This window comes from Tiliqua scincoides, chromosome 2, assembly GCF_035046505.1.
Source record: "Tiliqua scincoides isolate rTilSci1 chromosome 2, rTilSci1.hap2, whole genome shotgun sequence".
Lineage (NCBI taxonomy): Eukaryota > Metazoa > Chordata > Lepidosauria > Squamata > Scincidae > Tiliqua > Tiliqua scincoides.
The window spans coordinates 215187843-215212283 of NC_089822.1; the positions used below are offsets into that span (position 1 = coordinate 215187843).

Sequence of the window (24441 nt, forward strand, 5' to 3'; positions counted from 1 at the left end):
ACTAGAGCCAATTTCATCAGATATCATCATGTCAGATGCCTCCTGATAAGCCACTTGGTTGCCAATGGGTCTTCTCCCATGAATGCCAGCTATTTAGCTGGCATAAGTCTGAGGAGCCTCAGGGGGTGTGTTGGGCTGGGAAAAGTGTGATAGGATCTTGGCATGCACTACTGCAGTCAAGATTCTTCCCCCTCATGCCTATGAACCATGGGCAACCTCCTGATTTTAGAAATGGGTTATGTCAGAATGCCAGATGCAAGGGAGGGCACCAGGATGAGGTCTCTTGTTATCTGGTGTGCTCCCTGGGGCATTTGGTGGGCCGCTGTGAGATACAGGAAGCTGGACTAGATGGGCCTATGGCCTGATCCAGTGGGGCTGTTCTTATGTTCTTATGAACCATCTCCAGCTCGGCCCAGTCACCACCATAAACTTCCCCTGTTACCACCTTTCTTGCTCCATCACAGACTGGGTGAGCCAGTGGCATGCATACTTGTCCTGGTAGCCTGGCTGCTCCAGACAGCATGCTCAGCATGTTGCATTTGCAAAAGCCATAAAGAATGCTAGTTCCTGCAGTGTGAGGTCTACATAGGATTGGAATATTATGGCAGCAGATAGTGAGATCCGCTGCTTTGGGCTCTAGATAGGATTGGACCATAAATTGATGGTCTACTCTTTAATGTTCAACAAGATTCCATTGTTTTTGTCAATGAAAGAGAGATAATTGTTAAAATGATCTTCTTGCTTCATAAATTGTATCGCTTGATAAATGCCAGTGGTATTGGTCATATGCAGTGGTTTCCAAACTTTTTCAGCTCATGGCTTCCTTGACCTACTGGGCCATTGGCCGCGGTTGCCCAATGGGACTACAATCCTATACATTGTATAGGCCAGTAGGTGTTTTGCAAGGATTCCACGGCTCTCCTGGCTGGTTTTCATGGCTCCCTGGGAGCCACAGTTCAAAGTTTGGGAACCACTAGTCATGAATTGTCTACAATTGCTCACAGAAGCTCCATATGATAACATTAACATATAACGAATCTTGCTCACTGCATTAGGTGAAACATCATAAATGTCATAAAAGACCTATGTGGGCAAAGATCTAGGTAATCTCACTTCGTGTAAGATTATTTATAAAAGTCTGTTCCCAACATTCTGCCTCAGTATCTTTTTGGTACAGAGAAAGAAGAAGGAGGTGAATAAATGATAAAGACCAAGAGTGCCTTCATGGTGCAGTACATCCTCTTTTTGTTGACAGTCTCTCTATACAGGGAGAGAATAATGTGTCTGTGTATGTAGAGCACATAGAATCGTATTGACACACTCCTTCCTTGAAGGCTTTGTAATCCATGGCCCCTCCCTCTTTGCTCCCACTCTGTGATTAATGAGAGCCATTCCACTAGTCCAATAATATTTGCCACTTAGTTACCACATAAAAGCTGTTATAAAAGAAATCAGCTCATTGATCTGCCCAAAGATAGTTTTGAGTTGATCCTCCCAAGCTATGCATGTCCCCAACTTCCTTCTCCCTGCAATTGCTAGTAGTTGTAAATAATTTTAATTTTTGGCTAGAATTAGCAACACAACTAGATAAGCAATAAAAGCATTGGCATATGGCAACAAACTGCGCTGCACCCTTTAAATGGCCAGTGCACATTAGGCAAGTGTACTTTATAGATGAGTTAGTCTTGCTTAAAACATGGGTTTGATGGCCTGAAAGGCAAAATTGTGACTGCACTAGTCATTTGCAGATTCAGTTCTTCGAAGTGTCACTATGTTAGTTCGCATTTTCCTTTTCCAGTTCTACCTTCAAGGGCTTTCTATGTGAAACTGAATTATTTTACATTAATGTTCCATAAATTATTCTTCTAGAGACCATAAAGTAATTAATGCAGCATGCTATTATTTTTGACGTTTAATTAGTTCTTACATAAAACAGAGCACGATAATATATTATAGCAGAACCCATGCCAAGAAATAATGTGGAAAAGAAAGATGTGTATTTCATGAAAATCAGTTTTTTAAAGAGGGGGAGGAACAAACTATAACTCCTTGAGAATAATGATTCTATAATGAAGACTCTAAATGTGTTGATGTTTTTTCATACTTGCACTTATAGAGGAAAACAAGTTTTAAGTGGATATGTAGAAATTCCTTACTGGAAATTCTGAAAAAGGAGCCATGTGAGTCTGTAGAAGTTGGAAAGGGGGGGGGGAGAGACTAAATGCTCCAACTTTAAACACTAACTGGAATGTTGAAGCAAGTGCCTTTATAGCTAATGGCCTACTTCACCAGTTATATAAACTAAAAATAGACCACAAATAAACTAAGAATGGGTAAGGTTCTCACAGCAGGAGATGGAATTCATGGCAAAGTAAGAAAGCTTATGTACAAAGCTTGTGTAGTAGTGTATTGGCTAGTAGTGTAAATATATTGACTTGGGTCCAGAGAACTGACTGGAGATGGGCAGCCCAATCCAATGCTTCCCAGTGCAGGACTGAGCACCAAAATGGCGACTGCTGCATCCAGCAGGGCTGAAAAGCAGCACCAGGTCTCTTAAACCCTTACCCCATGTAAGATACCTGCGGTCCCAATGGGTCTCATCAGATCTGTACCCGCTACTGAGTGGGCACAGAATCGAGGAGACCTGTATTGGGTCTCCCAGGCCAGAAGGGGATCAGGATACGGCGGCAGAGCTTGCCTCCATTTCTGCCCCCTCCCACCTAACCCCCACCCTGCCGTCCCCCTGCTCTCCCCTGTCCCAGAATGCCTTTCCCGGCGCCACTCACTGTTCCAGTGACCAAGTGCTTGCTTGGAGGTCCGGGCGGTGTTCAACCAGCTTCCACCTGGCGCTGGTTCAGCGTGGACTTGCGCTGAGCTGGCACCGGCACTGGCGGGGCAGTAAGTGTCGTAGGTGTGCCTTATGGCATGTTTGCATCGCTGAGCACCGGTGCTGGGCCAGCACAGGCCCAGTAGGATTGGGCCCCCAATCATGTAATGGAGCTTTCCTACCTCCTTCTTCCCATGGTGGCCCCTTGTACTGCATCAAAAGCCAGTTCTGGAGGTTGAAGAACCCTCTGGAATGGCATGCAGTGTGGTATGGAGAGAGGCAACTGGAAGAGCTGAAAACTATATAACCCCCCACCCCAATTCAAACGGATGTGCTGTCTGCCCATGCTAGAGACACATTTGATTCCAATCATTAATACAATATGTAGTTGAATTGGAGACACATTCTAGTCAAATAAATGCTGAACACCCTTCAAGTTTTGAGAAACACAATTTCATTGATTTTTAGTTACAAATTAGATTCTTCCTGCTTCAACCTTCCTGTGAAATGTCTCTGTATAAACATAGGCCAGAGATGAGATGGAAGAGTTCCCATTTAGGAAACTGAAAATGTTCTTAGTTTCAGAATTCCTGATTTGAGTCCATTTATTCTTACCCTGTTGATTCAGTAAAAAAAATACTAGGATTAAAGAATGAAACTGGGGACAAAATTAGGACTGAGCAGGGAATTTTAACAATCTCTGTCCTGGTTAACTGTCTATGCAAGTCTAACTCACATCTGCTCCGGTCCTCCATCCCCTATCTCTGCAAGCTCCACAACTTGTTTCCCCTCTAACAATCAATGAAGTGGTCTCTTTCTCATTCCCCCCTCCCCCTTATCTCAATCTCCCTTCTTTCTTCTTCCATTGGGCATTGAGATGGGGAAATAACAGGCCAAAGGTAAAAGAATCCAATTTGCATTTAGCATTGAGGCAGTTCAGAGGGAGTTTAAAGTCAGTATTTGCATTTAAAAGAATACTTTTTGTTGCCAGGTTCTTTGTCTGCTCCTCAGTAATACATTATGCTTCTGTGATTACCAATTAGTTTTTGGCATCATCATAAGGTGGAAATATATCAAGATTTCACAGGTTTATATATAGCCTTGGTAAACTATTTCTCTATGATGTCTATTCCCAGGCCTTCAATTTTAGTTAATGTGTGCATATGTTGTGCCAGAAAGGAACCCAAGCTGTTCCTTAAAAAAAAAAAAAAAAATGGAATTTACAAAACTTGGTTCCTTTCTAATTTTAAATAAATGCTGATAAAGAATGAATAAAGACCATGTTTCAACCAAACAGCTCAATGGCATAACTTCAATGAATTTTGTCAGACTGCAGTCCTATACATCAGGGGTGTCCAAACTTTTTGGCAAGAGGGCCACATGATCTCTCACACACTGTGCCGGGGGGCGGGGGAAAAAAAGAATTAATTTACATTTCAAATTTGAATATATTTACATAAATGAATATATTAGGGATGGAATTTATATGAATGAATAAAGATCTTGCAATAGCTCAAGGCCTATAAAAGGCCTAGCACAAAGCAAGGCCAGCCTTTCCTTTGCTGCCACTGCTGCATCACTGATGTGAAACAGCAAGCAGTGGAGGGAGCCCTCGTCTCACAGCTCATGCGAGAGGTCAAACAGTTGGCCGTCACGCTGAGAGCAGTTGCATCAGGCCAGTGAGGGCTCCAGCAAGTCTCCAGAGGGCCAGAGGCTTATTGGAGACTGGGGGCTCCCTGAGGGCCGGATTGGGTGTCCTCGAGGGCTGCAAGTGGCCCTAGGGCTGGAGTTTGGGCACCCCTGCTATACATCAACAGTTCTCAAACGTTTCCAGCACCATGGATCCCTTCTTCCCTGGTATCCTCTTCCTTGGTGCCACCATCCAAGATGGCAGCACCCAGGAAGAGGACGCTGGAGACATCCCACAACTCCCCTGTGATTACCCTGCAGCTCCCTTTGGAGCTGTGCTTCACAGTTTGGGAACCACTGCAGTATATACACTTACCTGGGACTAAGCTCTACTGGACATAATGGGGCTTCTGAGTAGAAATGCATAGAATTGTTGTTAGTTTGTACATTTCAGCAATATCCACAATTTTAAATAGTTTTTGGATGGAGGAAACGTAGGAGACTCGCAGCACAAGCCTATGGATGTCTACCCAGAAGTAAGTCCCATTATGTTCAATGGCGCTTACTCCCAGGAAAAGTGTGTATACTATGCTAGCAGCTAGTAATGCATTTGCTGTGAAATTTGTTTTTGGCACCTAGTGTGGGTGCTGGAGCTCCACGCCGGTACTGAAGAAGTATATGATTGGAACCTTAATTCCATTGTCTGCAAAATAATTCCCAAACTGGAGTTTTGTAACCTTGGACAATAGTTACAACTCTGCCACAGTTGGAAAAGATCTAGCATGCTGCAGAACACTGAACATTTAAATTGAGTTGTAGAAAGCATCTTGTTTAATATCCCAAGAATTACATTCCCCCAAATTGAGGTTGCATTGTGCTTCCCAGATGCTTGCTTGCTTGCTGTATTTATTTATTTATTTATTTATTTATTTATTTATTAAGAGGGAGGGCGTCCTTGGACTGGGTTTTGTTTATCAGGGCTGTTCCTCATTGACGAACAGCAAAGAAAGAAAGGTGAAATCACACCATGCTGTTTTTTCTTTTTTTCTTCTTAACAAAAAAAGGATGGAAGGGAGAGAGATTTTATAGTGAGGAATTGGTGGTGTGGTTTTAATTAGGGGAAAGAAGAAGGGAAGGGAGGAGGGCACAATTTCTTTGCTCTACTTCAGGAAACAAATGGCCTAACCCTATTCAAGGCCTGCACTTACAAAAGCAAGGAGCTGGATGGAATGGGGAGGAGATGGGGTGGGGATAGGCGGATTGGGCCTGGGAGGGGGGTGGGATTGCTGATGTTGAAATGTGCCATTCCTAAACCCCCTTCTTGGGCCTGATCCTACTGGATGGATCAATGTAATCCTGCGTCGGCGGTATCACTGGCACAGGTCCAAGTTGACCTGCTATAATGTGTTGGAGGAATCTTAAAAAGTGGTTTCCTCTTTTGGGAGGAAGCAGAGTAGCTTTAGCAGCAGACCCCACCCCCCTTGCTGGATATCAACCCAGGGAAGCTCCCACACCCGGCTGACTGCTAATCAAGAAAGACAAATGACAATGGCTGGTTGAAGTTGCAAAAGAGAGTCATTTACTCACGGTTCCATAGAAGCATGTTTACAGCATCTGATTATGATAAGAGGTTTCACTAACTTGAGATAGAAAGGCCCTAAAGCTGCCTTGCCCTGCGTGCCATGTGGTCAAGATGGCGTAGCCAGCAGAGCCCTGCTGTGTGCCATCCAGACAGGTCAGTGGTCAGAGAAGAAGAGAGGGATACTTGGAGAAGAAGGGAAGGTTATAGGGTCTCGGCCACACCCCCACAAAGGTCACAGAAGAGGACAGGTAATAAAGAGTAGAGTCACTGGGCCATGGCTTAACCCCTTCTGGACAGCATCCTGCCACCTCTGGACAGCAGACGGAGTTGCTCCAAACTCCAACATAATGTCCCCTTATGCCAAGGAGAACCCCAGCAGCCAAAAATCCCCTGCAGGGTATAGCAGTAGTCATGCTCGTGCTGCTACATCACTGCAAAAGAATTTAGATAGGATTAGGCTGTAAATATCCTGGACTGGCACTGTGTGAGAGGACAAGTAGTCTTGTGCACTGTACTGATATCTTGAATTCTTATGGACATGTGAGGATTCTCACTCATCATACTGTGCCCATACTGTGCTACCTTCTTCCTTGCATAAAGGGGAAAGGAAAAGAAGTGGGAGGTACTAGCCCCTGTAAAAGTCAAATGGCATAGGAAAACGTATTTTGCGCCTTATAATATTGCTTGAGGAAAAGATGAGTCAGATGGTACTGGCTGATACTCCTACGTAGGTCTGTGTAATGGAGCAAAGTGGCTTTTCAGAAACAGACACTTTTTGTCTTCCCTGCAGCTTCTACCACTCCCACCCAGCTTGACACGTCTTTTCTTGCAGTACACAGTTTGCTTGATTAGAATTATCTTCACAAACAGAATTCTCAGGGATTAAAAGAAATCTCGCTTTGTAACTGAGGTCTGCTTTCACTCTCCAGAACAACATTTCAATTGATAACTGCCTCTTTCCTCTTTCTCTGCTCAGCCAAGGCTGCCTGGTAAGTCATAAAAAAAAGAATGAAGAGGGGGAACAAAGTAACAGAACAAAACACTGATTAGTTACCTCAAGTTCCTACACTGAGCTTATCAGAAGCAAACACCTTTCTTCCCCCAGGAATCCAAATTGGTTTGGGAAAAATGAATATTTTGGGATTTTTATATTCCATTTTGAAAGCAGGGATTTTTAAAACTATTATGTGGACAATGCCTGGTATTATTTTTACCTTTAAAAAAACCCCAGTTTCTTAAAGCACATTTTCAAAAGCCTACAAATACACAAACAGCTCAATCCTATCCAATATTATTGCACTGGGGCCACTTAGCCCATACTGCATTCAACATTGGATTTGAGAAGGCAGGAGGTCTCCTCAGGGTAATGGAACAATTGTTCCCTTGTCCCATGTAGAGCCCCAGCCTGCCAAATGGGGCTACTTGGATCTGGACCAGCTCAGTTGCTGGTGCAGAACTGAGTAGTCCCATGTAGAGCTTTCAGGCCCAGGATAGGGGTTAGGATGTGGCGGAGGCCTGTTTTGCCACCCCTGCCCTCTCCTGGGCCCGAAACACCTACCCCCACCTTCCCCCGAAGCACCCTCTTCCTACCTCTGGAACCCTCTCCCACCACGTTACCCTTGGTCCTCTGCTGCCCGGCGCAACACTTTCCTTCCCCAGTGGCCATTGGGCAGGATGCAGTGCCTGCTGGACAGCGCAGGCCTTCATGTCAATACTACTTACTCTCTGGGTATCAAAAAATGCTTTACAGCTTTTTTTACGACACTCAGCACTGGCACTGTAGCCACAGCACCAGTGCTGCTCGATCATAGGATTGGGCTCTCCTTATGTATGTACCAATTCCTTTCCAGAGGTCTGTTCAGAGATCAGAATGTATGAAGGATGAAAGTATGTAAGTTGTAGGCCCTGCACAACAGCAGCATAACAGATAGATCCACCACAGATCATGCCTGCCTGCATGAAAGTACACAGCTATCCGTAACTCAGACAGCCAGTCTATGATGAACTCTCAGTGAGCAACAACTTGACAGTACTCCTTTTGCCTTGTTTGAGTTTTCATTCTTTGTTTTCCACATTTTTATACCACCCTTCCACCAAGGAGCTCAGGATAAGCATGGTTCCTTCCCTCCTTTGTTGTCACAACAAGCTACCCTGTGACGTAGCTTAGGCTGAGAAATACTGACTGACCCAAAGTCATCCAAGAACCTTCATGGCTGAGTGGGGATTTGAACCTGGATCTTCCAGGTCTAAGTCCCACACCAGAACTACACTATTCTGGAACCTGGCACAAAATGGTTGAATGTCATGAGCTTTGTGAACCTTTAGAGCAGAGGTGTCCATACTTTTTGGCAGGAGGGCCACATCATCTCTCTGGCACTGTCAAGGGCCGGGGGGGGGGGAAGAATTAATTTGCATTTCAAATTTGAATAAATTTAAATAAATGAATATATTAGAGATGGAACTTATATGAATGAATGAAAGTCTTGCTATAGCTCAAGGCCTATAAAAGGCCTTGCACAAGGCAAGGCTAGCCTTTCCTTCACTGCCACTGCTGCATCACAGATATGAAACAGCACGTAGTGGAGGGAGCCCTTGCCCCACAGCTCACACGAGAGTTGAACAGTTGGCCATCATGCTGAGAGCAGTTGCATCAGACCAGCATGGGCTCCCGCGTCTCAGGAGGGCCAGAAGCTCATTGGAGACTAGGGGCTCCCTGAGGGCCAGATTGGGAGTCCTTGAGCGCCGCGAGTGGTACAAAATGGGTGGGCTGGGGTTTGGGCACCCCTGCTTTAGAGCTATCTGAAGAATTGTGTATTAAGAACAATGTAGTTGATTCAGTTTTGGCATGGAGCTAGCTTATTCCTTTTCCTCTAGCAGGCAAAGCAGAACCTTCCCCATGTACACAAAAGATGCATGCAAATAATTCTGGTGACACTCAAAAGATTGTCATTTGACTTCTCTTTATGGAACACCCAAAGAATCAGGTCAGAAGTTCATCTAATCTGGTTACTTGCATAATCTGTCCAACCTCATAGGCATCAACAAAATATTTGTCTGAAAAATAATTGTTTTCCTTATTAGTAATAGAAGATAATAGCTCTGTAAGCAATAGACACAGGGTCATTGGCTGTTAGGTAGACAGATTTTATCTATCTCCTAGATTTTTATCCTGCCCTTCCTCAAAGCAACACAGGCCCATATACATAGGCTACAGCCGTATAAAGTAGGTTAGGCTGTAAATGGCCCAAGATCTTTCAGTGAATTTCTTGTTTCAGCAGGGTTTTGAAACCAGGTCTTCAAAGCCTGGTTTAAGACTTTTATAAGTGCAGTTTTTGAGTAATAAAATTAGTCCAGTAGAATTAGTTCCAAGACAGAGGAATACTGACATTTGAACCCATCTTTGCCACTCCTGTATATCCACTAGCAACTCAGTTTTCCTTCTTTCCTTCTGTTTGCCTTCCACGTTTGCTAATCAAACTGCATCATGAGCTTAAAGCAACTTAACCAATAGCTATTTTAGAGCTCAGCTCTCTCTCTGCCTGAGTTTTCCCTCCTGCTAGTTTCCTAATCAATTACGCTTGACCTTTAGGCTTTTTTCCCTGATGGCAAGGAGAACAGGGCAAGAAGTGTTAACATGCCCAGTGCCCTCCTGTGTGTGTGTGTGTGTGTGTGTGTGTGTGTGTATGCATACTTGGAGCTTATCGAAGGGCAAAGATCTAAGCAGAGGTGAAAGAGGGTGTTTTCCATTAAACACACACCCTCTTTCCTGGGTGTTCTTATCTTCTTTATCTGTTAGAAAACCATGTGTGCTTTCTATGCATATGGTGTAAATGAAGCAAATTCTATGCCCTTCCATTAGAAAATAGGCTGGTGATTGCATTTGGATGCTCTCTGTTTGGGAATGTTTGTATAAGCACTGCAGTCTTTGTAAGCATCTGCTACTGCTGTATGCTACTGCCATCTAGAAGATAGTATGTGCATGCATAATGTCTCTGAAGCTCTGGGAGTAGATTTTCTTCATTCATGCTTCACTAGATTTATTAATGCTTAGATTTATTAATGCCTGGATGTAACATTTATTAATGTAACATCCAGGTTTGCAGTGGGCTTTCTCAGTGGGCTTCCCTTGTAGATATGGGGCCCCAGACCTACTGGGTGAGTGAAGATAGAGGAGATTAGGCAGCAGGCAGCAAGAGTGTCCTTTCCAGTAGCTGACCATTGCTTTTGCCATCTCCTTCTTCTGTCACAACAGAGGGTTGCAAGAGGCACTGGGGGGCAAAAGAGCTGGCTGGTTGCAGAGGATACTGTCTGGCTGCCCAGCACATTTGCTGTCATCCCTCCTCTTGCAGCCAGCTGTGGCAGCTAAAGGAAGAAGGGGTGACTGGAAAAGCCCAGAGTCCCTAGTCTGCACTCTCACCAACTGCTGGGTACTTCTGCTGCCATCACCTTCTGTTACAGTTGTAGTGGATTGCAAGAGGAGGAGGAGATGGCATGGGCAGGAGGGAGGAGTAGTAGGAAGTTCTCAGAGCAGAGAAAGGGGTGGCCAAAGCAAGCAGGAGGAGGGCACCAGTGGTGGCCTAAGTGTCTGGGAGGTAGGGAGCAGGGTCTGTGGAACTCCTTGCCACAGGATGTGATGATGGCGTCTGGCCTGGACGCCTTTAAAAGGGGATTGGACAAGTTTCTGGAGGAAAAATCCATTATGGGTTACAAGCCATGATGTGCATGTACAACCTCCTGATTTTAGAAATGGGCTATGTCAGAATGCCAGATGCAAGGGAGGGCACCAGAATGAGGTCTCTCTTTATCTGGTGTGCTTCCTGGGGCATTTGGTGGGCTGCTGTGAGATACAGGAAGCTGGATAGATGGGCCTATGGCCTGATCCAGTGGGGCTGTTCTTATGTTCTTATGTTCTTACTTTTGAATTCTAGCCATGCTCCCTTGCACTCACTCTGGAGCAGGGGTGTCCAAAGTTTTTGGCAGGAGGGCCACATCAGCTCTCTGACACTATGTTGGGGGCTGGGGGGAAAAAAGAATTAATTTACATTTAAAATTTGAATAAATTTACATATGTTTACATAAGTGAATATATTAAAAATGAACTTATATGAATGAATGAAGGTCTTCCAATAGGTCAAGGCCTATACAAGGCCTTGAACAAAACAAGGCTGGCCTTTTCTTTGCTGCCACTACTGCATCACAGACATGAAAAAGCAAGCAGTGGAGGGAGCCCTCATCCCACAGCTCACGTGAGAGGTCAAACAGTCACCCTCACTCTGAGAGCAGTTGCGTCAGGCCGGTGCGGGCTCCAACAAATCTCCGGAGGACCAGAGGCTCATTGGAGACTGGGGGTTCCCTGAGGGCCACATTGAGAGGCCTCAAGGGCCACAAGTGTCCCCGGGGCCAGGGTTTGGGCACCCCTGCTCTGGAGTGACACTGCATTGGGTCAGGCACTGATGATATTAAAATGGTGAGAATAATTCAGCCTCTTGGGGCTTTAAAATTTACAAGGGCTTGTGGGAAAAGAAAGGCAGAGCCTGGCATCAGTGGCCCTAGGCCCTTTGGGGACAATGAGCCCCAGGCATTTGCCCAAGGCTGCCATGTGCTGATGCCAGGCCTATGGTTTTGACCACCTCTTAGCCTATATGTTATGTTTTGTTTAAGGCTGGACTGAAAGTTCTTCTCCATGGGATTCACATGGGACCTGCTCCTACTCTGAGTCTCATTTTAGAACATCTAGAACTTTAGCTACAAAACTTTTGTCAAGAGCTATACCCAGTGAAGCTGCCTGGGATTGCCCAAGTAGGCATGGACCATGCTTCCATTCTCAGTTCTAGCCATCATTCATCAGTGATAACACTACATAATGATGTCACATTGCTTGGAAGGATATTCCTGGGAAAAATTGGCATCTTCCAGGTGGATGAATGCTTCTGTGATCACTGCCACCAATTAAGTCCTCCATTTCTTCCCCAATCAATAATTACCCCCCTCCCTTTGCTAGTATATAACAGTGCTGAAAGTCATGTCATCTTCATATTCAGAGCATTTTTGTTCCATTCCCTGGTTTCTTACCTTGATTAATGGCTCAGGAATGTTGGCAGTTTCAGAGACTGAGGATCACAATGAAGCCTTGTCGATCGGTAATGAAGCCGAATTGTCAAACAGCTTACCTGGAGATGACCTTGATGAGTGCCTTGTCTACCCTGGAGAGCTCTGTCAACATCTCTGCATCAACACAGTGGGATCCTATAAGTGTTCATGCTTCCCAAGGTTTACTCTGCAGGATGATGGACTCAGCTGCAATCCAGGTGGGAAAAAGATCAAGAAGAAAAAATTTTTCTGAGCATGACTATAATAGCATTGCTATCATTTTTAGCTTTTTGCAATCTAGTAAGAGGCAGTTCAGCTTCATGGATTCGTAGCCATTACAATCCCTGAATACTTGATTATTCTTAAACAGATATCCAGTATATAAAATATCTGCACTGAAGCGCATGTCTGTGGTGATATGAAACTTTTATCTGTATTGTTTGGTAACTGATGCCTCTCCTGCATGTGCAAGTCATCACCTGATGATCACAGGATGCACATACTTGTGTGAGCAGGCTCATATTGAATTTACTACATCCAAAGGTAGTAGTAATACTCATACTGAATTTACTAAAGCCAAAGACACTCTTCAGCAAAGTGCTCTAGGAACAGAGATATTCCTCAGGGCACCCCTGTAGACAGCAGAGTGGTAGTGCTGAGGAAGCCCTGTAAAGTAGAGATTTAACAAAGAGGGGGAAGGGGTGTCTGAATTTAACAAACTTGAAGCATTAACGGACACCCCTTTGTTATCTGTTCAATCAAGTAAATTAATTTATTGTAATTGTTAAGGACCATTTTGTTTGGTACAATCTGTCCAAGATACAGAAACCAGTGAATATGGAAGCAGTCTTAGGAGATGTGGTCACCTGGGGGCTCCAAGTGAGGAGTGAAACAACAGTGAATTTTCCTTAATCAGTCTCCCTCATAACATGGCACCAGGCCTGCCCTTTGTTATGCCTGAGAATGAATGAGATCAAAATTTGTTCTCTTGTGCTTCATCCAGGCTTAGTTTTCTGTTTCAAAAAGTTATTCCAACCATTTATTTTCTTTTTGCCAAAATCAATAAACTTTGCCTTCATAAATATCTTTTTTTCTCTCTCTCTGTCTTTTTCTCTTTGGAGACCTCCAACAACATTTTTGCAGAAAGGGCACAATTGTTCTTTAAAACCTTTCAGGTTTCATTTCAATCTTTAGGAGGATAATCAGCAGGATTTCAGTCCAGTCCCGCTAGCAGTGATACACTGCACGGCATTTCACATTAATACAAACAATTTGGTCCAACGTTTTTATGCCTGCATTGTCTTCAGTAGGGAAGAGGTTTTTGTCCAAGTGCTTGCAGTGTGTAATTGCCTCGCCCACTCCCTGCAAAATAAAGAGGGCAAAAGAGATGTGGAAAATAAAATTAATTTTAGATTTATATCAGTTGTGCTGGCAACCCTCCTTAGGAAATCTAACAGTAAGGCATTATTCTGTCTGCCTCATTAGAGGACATCGAACATTCTAATGTGGGAGAACCAAATATATTACTCCACCTTTTCCTTGTGTTTTGTCCGCCCTACAGTTTTCAGGCTTATTGCCTATGCTGTGAATTTTAATTAAATGCCCCATGTAGGAACAGAAGCCCCTCATTTTCAACAACTAATACACAGACCATAGCTGTGGAAATGATCAGGAGTTTTCACTATACTTCTCTGGGCAGAACTGTGGTCTGTACATAGTCAAATCCTTTTTTGAAGATGCAGAAACTAGATTGTTCTTGTGTTATTTATATGACAAATAGCTGTGCTGTAATTACTCCCTATGTTTACTGATATGTTATTGATATACTATTACGAATGAAGCTCTTGAATTCTGCCATCCTGTATTACCATTTGAACTGGTTTCCCCCCATACCATTGTACAAAGATTAAACTTCCAAAAGAGCTCAAATCAATTTTGAATACTTGTTATTCCCCCCCAGTCCTCATAAGACGCCATAGAGCAGCTTCAATTGTACAAGATAATTTTGATCTCGCAAATTAATGTTTGTGGTCTCACACACCAAGGCTTCTCATTGTAATCATATCCATGCTTCGCCAGGTGCTCTTATACTTGTTTGTTTTTATGTTTTTAGATGACAAAAAAAGATAAATTTGTAAATCTTGGGTAGCATCAAGCCACAAACAGATTTCTACAATTTCATAAATGTATCCTTGCAATGCATACAGAGAAATACAGTACCATGTTTTTCATGTTGAATATTTCCAGTTCCAACTAGGCCCATCCGTGAGGCCAACTGATGGGTGTCTCAGGAAGCAGACTGGCAAGAGGTTCACGTGGTTCCACTGCTTCTCCTCTTTCAACTCTTTGAATTGGAGGCTGCTTCATTCCCCTCTAACTTTTCCCATTCAGGAGTGGGAGAAGAGGCTGGTACATCACTGGTGGGGTTGCACACCACATCAAGCTCTAGGACAGTATTTCTCAAGGATGTCCTCCACAGTACCAATTTGCATGGTCCACCTATTTGAAGTACCACCGGAAGTAACTGGTGATGGCATCATTGCCACTTATTTTTGGGTTGGGAGGCCAGATGTGACACAGCACCAGTAAGAGGCTCAGGGTGGATGGAAGGGCTTTTTCGAGTATGGAAAAGCATGCTTTGGAGCTCTGCCTGCTGAGCCAAGCCTCCTACCGCTGTTTGTTGTGTCCCATTCCTGGGTGACAGGGCTCTAGGGGTCCTGCGAGTACTACTAGACACCACCTCAAGCACCACTGGTGGTACCTGTATGACTAATTGAGAAACACTGCTGTAGGAGATTTTGGGCCTGACAGTTCCAACCCACACCTGTCCAACTAAAAGGACCTTAGATTTAGGAATTGAAAAAGACCTTGGCTTGAGGCCAAACCTGTTATCCACTGTAGCTGTGAAAGTTGCTGGGATTCTTTGTTATAACCTTACAAAGTATTGATGTAATCACTTAGGTATGGTTCAATCACATTTGAAAGAGTCGAGAAATATTTGAGAAATATGACAAAATATAATGAATGTGATATAAATTGTGTGATATTAGCTGGGGTGCAACAAAAGACATGCTACCAGTATCTGCATTAAGCCAGTTTACTAGGCAGCAGTGTATTGTGCCCCAATATGGCTTAATAGCCCACACACAAGCAGGGTAGATGTACAATTGCATCTTGTTGTTCTTGTTGGCAACCTTCAGTCTCGAAAGACTATGGTATTGCGCTCTGAAAGGTGGTTCTGGAACAGCGTCTAGTGTGGCTGAAAAGGCCAATTCGGGAGTGACAATCCCTTCCACACTGGGAGCAAGTGCAGTCTGTCCCTGGTCTGTCTCCCTGGTTATGGGCCTTCCTTCTTTGCCTCTTAGCCTCAGACTGTTGGCCAAGTGTCTAATGATCTCAGCCCCTCTAATGAAGCAGCCCCTGGCGTCATGCTCTACGCCAATCGAGCAAAGACTTATAACCGGTAACTGCTGCTTCCCATGTTGTGCCGACGCCGTATGGCGAAGTTGTGTATTGTTAGTGGAATGATTCTATCTACTCCTACATACTGGCTGCCTGTTTTGAGTCATATACCACCTCCAGAAGCGAGATGGAAAAATGTCCTCCTTCAAGAATATTTGAAGATCATTGATAAATCCCAATTGCCAATTGAATGATGTAGCCTGCCTGGAATGAAGTAGGTTGAGATCTAGGCATCCTGCCATTGTTACTGCTAAAGCACTTGTAGAGGAGGATTTTAATATTCATATGATGTGGAAATAACATTTGTTAGAAAACTGTCCCCCAACTATGTCAAAGTTTGCCCTGTATTTCTGAAAAACCACGTGGATCTGACCAGCCTCATGTGGTATGGATAACATTAAATCAAATTTGCACTGGACATGGCAGATGTGCAGATGTCCTCTATAAGTGGGGCACAGTATCTTCTCCAAATTGTGGCTGTAGGGTTGAAAAATAAAAATATCCAACATATAGTGACAGAGTGCCAAAATAAAGCTTATAATTGAGATTTTGCTGATTTTCAGGCTGTGACAAAGGAAGTTAAAAATTATATTTGTAACTTAGATATAAGTTCGTAAGATTTTTATTAATATTTTACATTTTATATAGATTTTATTTTAATAAAAAATTTATTTTTATTTTAATATATGTGTTTTATTGAAATATGATATGAATGTGCCATATGATAAATAAATGAGTGCAGTTGATTTTTTTTTTCTTTTATAAAAACATACAGATTTCGAAGAGGATGGACAAAATACCGCTTTAGGGGACACAGCCACTTTTGCTCCAGAAGCCTTGACTATCCAGCCTGTGACAGTCAACACTTTACATGTAGAAGAAGATAAGTGTAAAGGTATGTTTAACAGGCCAACTGGAGACATAGGATGCTTTACAAGCCTTAAATAAATTCCAAAGCTTCCTTGACTGTTTTCATTTCAGCACACGTCCACTTATTACTTGCCTCCAGTATTAACCCGAGGAGAGAGACAGATGGAAGCTCAGAGGGTAAGGTGCTGAGGTAATTTGAGGTTGGCTTCCGAATTCAAGGTTATTTCACACTCACTGTTTAAGGTTGTTTAGACAACACAGCTGTACGTGGTATTTTCGAACCCCCCAGATGCGAAGGAATGACACAGGTGTGTGTGCCTATAAAAAGAGGACTGCACACAGTGATTAAGGTTACGGGAACAGACTGTTTATTTTCACATTTTATGTTTTGGTGCCATGACAGGGATCATAATTAGAGGCAAGAAGCCTTGGAACTTTAAAGGATTTTGTGCTTGGCTGTGACTTCTCATGCATTTTAAAATATTGTTTGTTCTAGATAATGGTCCCTGCAAGCATACCTGCAGTACTTCGGAAGGAAAAATTGTGTGCTCCTGTTTTCCTGGCTTTGCTCTCATGGCAGATGGGTTTTCTTGTGAAGGTAAGTGAATGCTGCAGTTGTTTTCCACTCAGTTTTATTGGGCTGAAATGTATTCAGGTGGCTTCACAGAGGGCCTGTGATTCTCTTCCCCTCTCCCTATTGGGACATCTGGTGCAAAAGGACAGTAACTGACAACAAGTGTCAGTAACAGGGATAGAAGATATTGTTAGGAGTCACCTAGACATCCATAACAACAAAGAAAATGGGCTTACTCCAAAGGTGCCCTTCCATATGTTTAGGTGTCTTGTACTATTTTATGGCTGTGTCAGGGGGCGACCTCCCCTGGGGCCCCTGACTTACCTCTAGAGGGGAGCAGCCCCCAGTTACGGATCCCCTCTTTCTCCCAGGATGGGTCCCGCCCTCTGCAGCACTGGTCCAACCACCCAGGACAAGGTAGGATCGGGCAAGCCTGCGTCTGGCTTGCCTGGCAGACGGGACGCGGGCGACCCTCTGCTTGGGCCAGCGGACAGGCAGGCCACCACCTCTCCCGAACCAACCATGGCAGAGATGCATCCCTGCAGCAACAACCAAGTGGCTGGCTGTGGAGGACAGCCCGCCGGACTGCCTGGCGAACTCAGGCTTCCCTGCCTGATGATGTCAGTGGGTGACAAAGCTCGCCGCTGGCCCCGAATACCCAAAAGGGCCGGGAAGGGGGGGCCTGGCAGGGGGTGTCAGCCACCAGCAGAGGAGGGTCCATCAGGGGGATTGATCCCCCCGCGGGAAACCCCTTTCCAGAACCTAAGCCTGGGGCTGGACACTGGTCCTTTTAGACCTGCAAAGCCAGGAAGTGGCGGGTTTAGGAGGAGGAGCCCTGGGGCTTCTTAAGGTTGGGCCAGCCCATGATGACAGTCAGTCTGGAGAGAGCAAGCTGAGGGGAGGTAGGAGGCTGGAGCTCCAACCTTCTTACCAGTGACCCAAGAAGCCTGCCTTAAGCCTGAGTGGGGAACCAGGCTGCTGTCAAAACCCCCCCCCCCCAACAATGGCAGTCTGAGGCCAGCCCGACCAAGACTGCTGGACACTCTAGAGAGAGAGAGAAGCCGGACTGGCAGCTGGGCCTTCTGGCCCTGGGATCCTTGCGGAACACCCTATGCCCTAGCCCCACCAGGCACCAAGATCCCCATAACCTCATGCTACCACTGCATGAGAAAAATGAAACTAAGTGCAAATATGTTCTTTTCGCACTTGCTCAAGAGATTGTGCAGCCATTTTCACAAGTGAAAAATAATTGCAGTGGACGCAGATGTATACAAACCCAGGACCGACCATATTTAGCCATACATTTCCTTTGTCATGTCACCAACCATTAGACCAGGTCTTTTCAAACTGGGGCATTGCAATGCCCCAGCCTGTGGGCCCTGGCCTCTGCCCCTTAAGGGGCAGGGGCAGCCTGGAGGCAGGGAGGAGGCAGCGGCGCGATCCCCAGGATCGTGCCACTCGGGGCTGCAGGGGCTTGGGTGCACTTAGCCAAGCCTCCTGCAGCCTCCCCGGGGTGCGGGGAGCCCAGTGCGAACCTTTGGCAGGGCTCCCCACAGCAGTGAAAGTGAAAGCGGAGTGATCACACTCCACTTCTGCTTAGTGGAGGCGGGATGTGATCACTCCGCTTTAACATTCACTCCTGCGGGGAGCCCTGCCAAAGGTCGTACCGGGCTCCCCTGCTCCAGGGAGGTTGCAGGAGGCTTGGCTAAGTGCACCCAAGCCCCTGCAGCCCCCTGAGCGGCGCGATCCCCGCTGCCTTCCACCCGCCCCTGCTGCCTGCCCCCCCTCGCAAGGACATACAGTGGTTCAAACTCTCCAGTAGAGTTTGAAAACCACTGCATTAGACCAATCCTGCTCTCACTCCTGCCTTAAAGTCTAGTGCACATGGCATGAAAGTTGTGTTAAATGGCTTTGATGTTGACTGCTTCAGTGCAGTAGGGGGCTTCTGTGCAAGACTGTAGTACAGAAATTGGAACATTTCTTCCATGCCATACAACACTAAGGGCACTGTCCTAACTGTGCCCTGGGCCAGTGTAAGTCCCTTGCACGACCCAGAAGGGTTGCAAACATGCTGTAAAGCATGTTTGCACCTCCTTAGGAGTCAGCTGGACCGGTGCACAGAGGTGCACTGGCCCGCAGAGGTTGCATCCAGCCTTCACAACGCTGACAGAAGGTAAGTTCCTGCTGGCTGAGCTCGGCTGGTGCGGGGGTCTGGGGGATATGAGGAGGAGGCAAGGAGAAGGTATTTGGGGGCAGGGATGGCATGTGGACAGGCGGGTGGGGAGTGGAAGATGGGGCCAGGACTTGGCACTTATGCTGGATTCTAGCCCTGTTCCCAGGCAGCACAGAGCAGCTCCAGGTTGCTCAGTTTTGCTCAGATCTGTGCCACCTCTTTAGGAGCTACTGTGGCTCTCCCCAGGGTAAGGAGAATTTTTTCCCCTTGCCTTGGGACAAGCTTCAGCCAGCCCAAAACTCGTGCTGGATACAGTGAAGGCCCACTGGCCTGCCTGTTCCAGCACAAGTTAGGATTGCATTTTATAAAAGATAAATTTGCTATCATAAAGATACTTATGATCTCCGCAGCAATGCATGCGGGAGACATTCATCATGGAGGTTCATTCAAAGTTCTTTAAAGGATGTTGTGCATCTCATGCATAGGAAAATAAAATATGTGCGCTGGAAAAAGTGTAAGATATACAGGCATATCTATTGACACATCCCCATGCATGTTGTGTGACTGGCCTGCTAGAGCTAGCAGCAGGAGCAAAGAGGTCATGTCTTTCATGTTTGCTAGGGAGCACATTCTTCACTCTCATGAAAATGTTTCACCTCCTGCCTGCTTTGTATGTCACTTCAAAGGACAGTCCTACTAAGAAATTGAAGGACAACTCTGCAGTCTATAGATTGGAATCTAGATTACAAAGGGAAGTTGCTGAAGATCCATAGTCTCCCGTTCGTGGATCAATTTGGTGATTTGAAAAGTTAACACAAGGAACTTACAGCACTGTAACCAAGACACGTTTTTAATTAGATAGTTCCTCAGTGGAAGAAATGTTATATTTCCCCAAGAGCAATTCTAATACAGTTTTTTTCCCCCCTTTCCTTTTGGTTGCAATGTGTTGATAAAGACGTGGATGAGTGCCTTACAGGTGCTCACAGTTGTTCCAGAAGACAATTATGTGTGAACACACTGGGATCATTCTACTGTGTCAACCACAGTGTTCTCTGTGCAGAGGGCTTTGTACTCAACACGCATAGAAAATGTGTTGGTAAGAGGATAGGTGTAAGCAATTCTAGCATGATAATTCTTTCTTCATTCTGTACAACGTATTTAACTTCACATCTTTTGTGCTATAAGTCTCTTGGCCTGTATTTTCAGTTCATGAATATACACACCCCATTTCCTAGACTGTTTTTTTCTTCATGTGCTCTTTAGCTTTTGCCCTAGCAATACACGCTCAAGATCTAAATAGCCCTACATATTCATAGCTATGATGGCTTCACTCTGGTAGAGAATACAATTAAAATTGGGCTATGCCAGCGCTACCATTTCATTGCCTGCCTTTGTCTGGACGGTTCAGTGTTCACTACTTCAGTTCTGCTGTTTTGGCACAGTTGCTTCATGTTAAGCAACACAAGCCACTTCAACGAGGAATGTGTAAAAGGAAAAAATGGAACCAAGTCGTCATATCTGGATTAACTTTCACTACTCTGCTATTGTCTGTCTTGTCTGTTTAATTAGTAAAATCACTTCATAATATATGTGTCTTTAGTGGGCTAATAATAAAAATTAGGGCCAATATTCTATGACATAGGCCCAAATCCTAACCAACTTTCCAGCACTGGCATAGCGGTGCCAGTGGGATGTGTGCTGCATCCTGCAGTTGGGGGCACTCATGGAGGTCTCCTCAAAGTAAGGGACATAACATAAGAACAGCCCCACTGGATCAGGCCATAGGCCCATCTAGTCCAGCTTCCTGTATCTCACAGCGGCCCACCAAATGCCCCAGGGAGCACACCAGATAACAAGAGACCTCATCCTGGTGCTCTCCCCTACATCTGGCATTCTGACTTAACCCATTCCTAAAATCAGGAGGTTGCGCATACACATCATGGCTTGTACCCCATAATGGATTTTTCCTCCAGAAACTCGTCCAATCCCCTTTTAAAGGCGTCTAGGCTAGACGCCAGCACCACATCCTGTGGCAAGGAGTTCCACAGACCGACCACGCGCTGAGTAAAGAAATATTTTCTTTTGTCTGTCCTAACCCGCCCAACACTCAATTTTAGTGGATGTCCCCTGGTTCTGGTATTATGTGAGAGTGTAAAGAGCATCTCCCTATCCACTCTGTCCATCCCCTGCATAATTTTGTATGTCTCAATCATGTCCCCCCTCAAGCGTCTCTTTTCTAGGCTGAAGAGGCCCAAACGCCGTAGCCTTTCCTCATAAGGAAGGTGCCCCAGCCCCGTAATCATCTTAGTCGCTCTCTTTTGCACCTTTTCCATTTCCACTATGTCTTTTTTGAGATGCGGCGACCAGAACTGGACACAATACTCCAGGTGTGGCCTTACCATCGATTTGTACAACGGCATTATAATACTAACCGTTTTGTTCTCAATACCCTTCCTAATGATCCCAAGCATAGAATTGGCCTTCTTCACTGACACCGCACATTGGGTCGACACTTTCATCGACCTGTCCACCACCACCCCAAGATCTCTCTCCTGATCTGTCACAGACAGCTCAGAACCCATCAGCCTATATCTAAAGTTTTGATTTTTTGCCCCAATGTGCATGACTTTACACTTACTGACATTGAAGCGCATCTGCCATTTTGCTGCCCATTCTGCCAGTCTGGAGAGATCCTTCTGGAGCTCCTCACAATCACTTCTGGTCTTTACCACTCGGAAAAGTTTGGTGTCGTCTGCAAACTTAGCCACTTCACTGCTCAACCCTGTCTCCAGGTCATTTATGAAGAGGTTGAAAAGCACCGGTCCCAGGACAGATCCTTGGGGCACACCGCTTTTCACCTCTCTCCACTGTGAAAATTGCCCATTGACACCCACTCTCTGCTTCCTGGCCTCCAACCAGTTCTCAATCCAGGAGAGGACCTGTCCTCTAATTCCCTGACTGTGGAGTTTTTTCAGTAGCCTTTGGTGAGGGACCGTGTCAAACGCCTTCTGAAAGTCCAGATATATAATGTCCACGGGTTCTCCCGCATCCACATGCCTGTTGACCTTTTCAAAGAATTCTATAAGGTTTGTGAGGCAAGACTTACCCTTACAGAAGCCATGCTGACTCTCCCTCAGCAAGGCCTGTTCGTCTATGTGTTTTGAGATCCTATCTTTGATGAGGCATTCCACCATCTTACCCGGTATGGATGTTAGGCTGACCGGCCTATAGTTTCCCGGGTCCCCCCTCTTTCCCTTTTTAAAAATAGGCGTGACATTTGCTATCCTCCAATCTTCTGGCACTGTGGCCGTTTTGAGGGACAAGTTGCATACCTTAGTCAAGAGATCTGCAACTTCATTCTTCAATTCCTTAATAACCCTTGGGTGTATGCCATCAGGGCCCGGTGACTTATTGATCTTTAATTTATCAATGAGGTCTGAAACATTTTCTCTTTTAACCTCTATCTGACTTAACTCCTCGGTTAGGAGGGGCCGTTCGGGCAGCGGTATCTGCCCGAGGTCTTCTGCCGTGAAGACAGATGCAAAGAACTCATTTAATTTCTCTGCCATCTCTAAGTCTCCTTTTATCTCCCCTTTCCCTCCCTCACCATCCAGAGGGCCAACCGCTTCTCTGGCGGGTTTCCTGCTTCTAACATATTTGAAGAAGCTTTTATTATTCCCCTTAATGTTGCTGGCCATGCGTTCCTCATAGTCTCGCTTGGCCTCCCCTATCACCTTCTTACATTTCTTTTGCCACAGTTTATGTTCCTTTTTATTCTCTTCATTAGGGCAAGACTTCCATTTACGGAAGGAAGCTTCCTTGCCCTTCACAGCCTCTCTAACTTGGCTGGTTAGCCATGCGGGCACTCTCCTGGATTTAGTGAAACCCTTCTTTCTTTGCGGTATACACCTCTGCTGGGCCTCTATTACTGTTGTTTTAAGCAGCCTCCATGCACTCTGGAGAGACTGGACTCTTTTTACCCTCCCTTTCAACCTCCTTCTAACCAGCCTCCTCATTTGAGGGAAGTCCGCCCGTCGGAAGTCAAGGGTTTTTGTTAGAGATTTGCCTGGTATTCTTCCCCCAACGTGCACGTCAAAACGGATCGCAGCATGATCACTGTTCCCCAATGGCTCAGTAACGTTTACATCTCTAACCAGGTCCTGCGTACCGCACAAAATTAAATCCAGAGTCACCTGTCCTGGAATGCTTGTTCCCTTACCTTGGAGCTGCATTGCCCTTATGTCGGTGCTGGAAAGTGGGTTAGGATTGCGCCCATACTGGGTCAGCAGATTCATGTTTGAAATGGAAGCTGATCCATTGCTTTGTGTTAATGTCACATTGCTTTATGTTAAAGATGGTGTAGGGGAATGCAACAATTGGTATTGAGTTGCATGCATGCCCACACATATGGCACAATTAATATGTGTTTTATTCGTATGTCCTGTTAAGTACTGTTAGTTAGATACTCCTGTGATGTAGAAATAGACTTTTTAAGATCTGACTAAAGATTATTTTATACGATAACATGAGTTGTTAGTTGTGTTGTTGGATTTTAAAATACGGAAGAGGAAGTGTAGGGTGGAAAGTGATTATTAGTAACCACAATAATAATATTTTAGGAAATGGCAGTCAGACCCCAAAGTGTTGTTTCACATCCATTGTCCCTTCAAACTCAAACTATTTATGCTAGCCTGATGAAGCAACAGACTGATGTGCTTCATATTTTTCCCACCATTTGTCTGTAGTAGTTAACAAAATCCTTACAAGGGACAACTACTACTACTGCTACTAATGCTACTACTACTAATAATATAGCAGCATGCATGTTCATGGGGACACATAATGTTTAATATGAATCTTGACTCAGGCCTTTTCTTGCATTTTAATGATTGAGTTGCTGCTTGATAGCCTCATCTGCAAATGCTTGGAATAACAATGACTTTTTTGTTCCTTAGGCATATCAGATCAGTTCACTTTTTTTGCTCACGCACATCCTTGCAACTCTGCTTGAAGTTGTTGTGCAGGGGCTGGGTAGGGATAGGCTACGTGCAGTGTTGCCATTCTTTCCCCATCCATTGTAATGTTTTGCCCATTATTGGCTTTAATGAAGTTGCAAACATTTTAATAACTCTAAACATCTGAAACAATCACTGATTGAATCGTGGCTTGTTTGTGACTCAGCTGTTCATTCCGAACTCCTGACTCAGAAATAAAAGTCCATTAAGCCGCACCAG

General features: G+C 45.0%; 1 protein-coding gene across 1 annotated transcript in view; it reads left to right on the plus strand.

Moving 5' to 3' along the window:
• Positions 1–24441, plus strand: part of FBLN2 (fibulin 2) — a 116720-nt gene that overhangs the window by 67582 nt on the left and 24697 nt on the right. Inside the window, exons 5-8 of the mRNA XM_066614424.1 lie at positions 12140–12346; positions 16366–16485; positions 16957–17058; positions 20163–20303. Coding sequence (XP_066470521.1) covers positions 12140–12346; positions 16366–16485; positions 16957–17058; positions 20163–20303 — 570 coding nt within the window. The remainder of the gene's footprint in view (positions 1–12139; positions 12347–16365; positions 16486–16956; positions 17059–20162; positions 20304–24441) is intronic.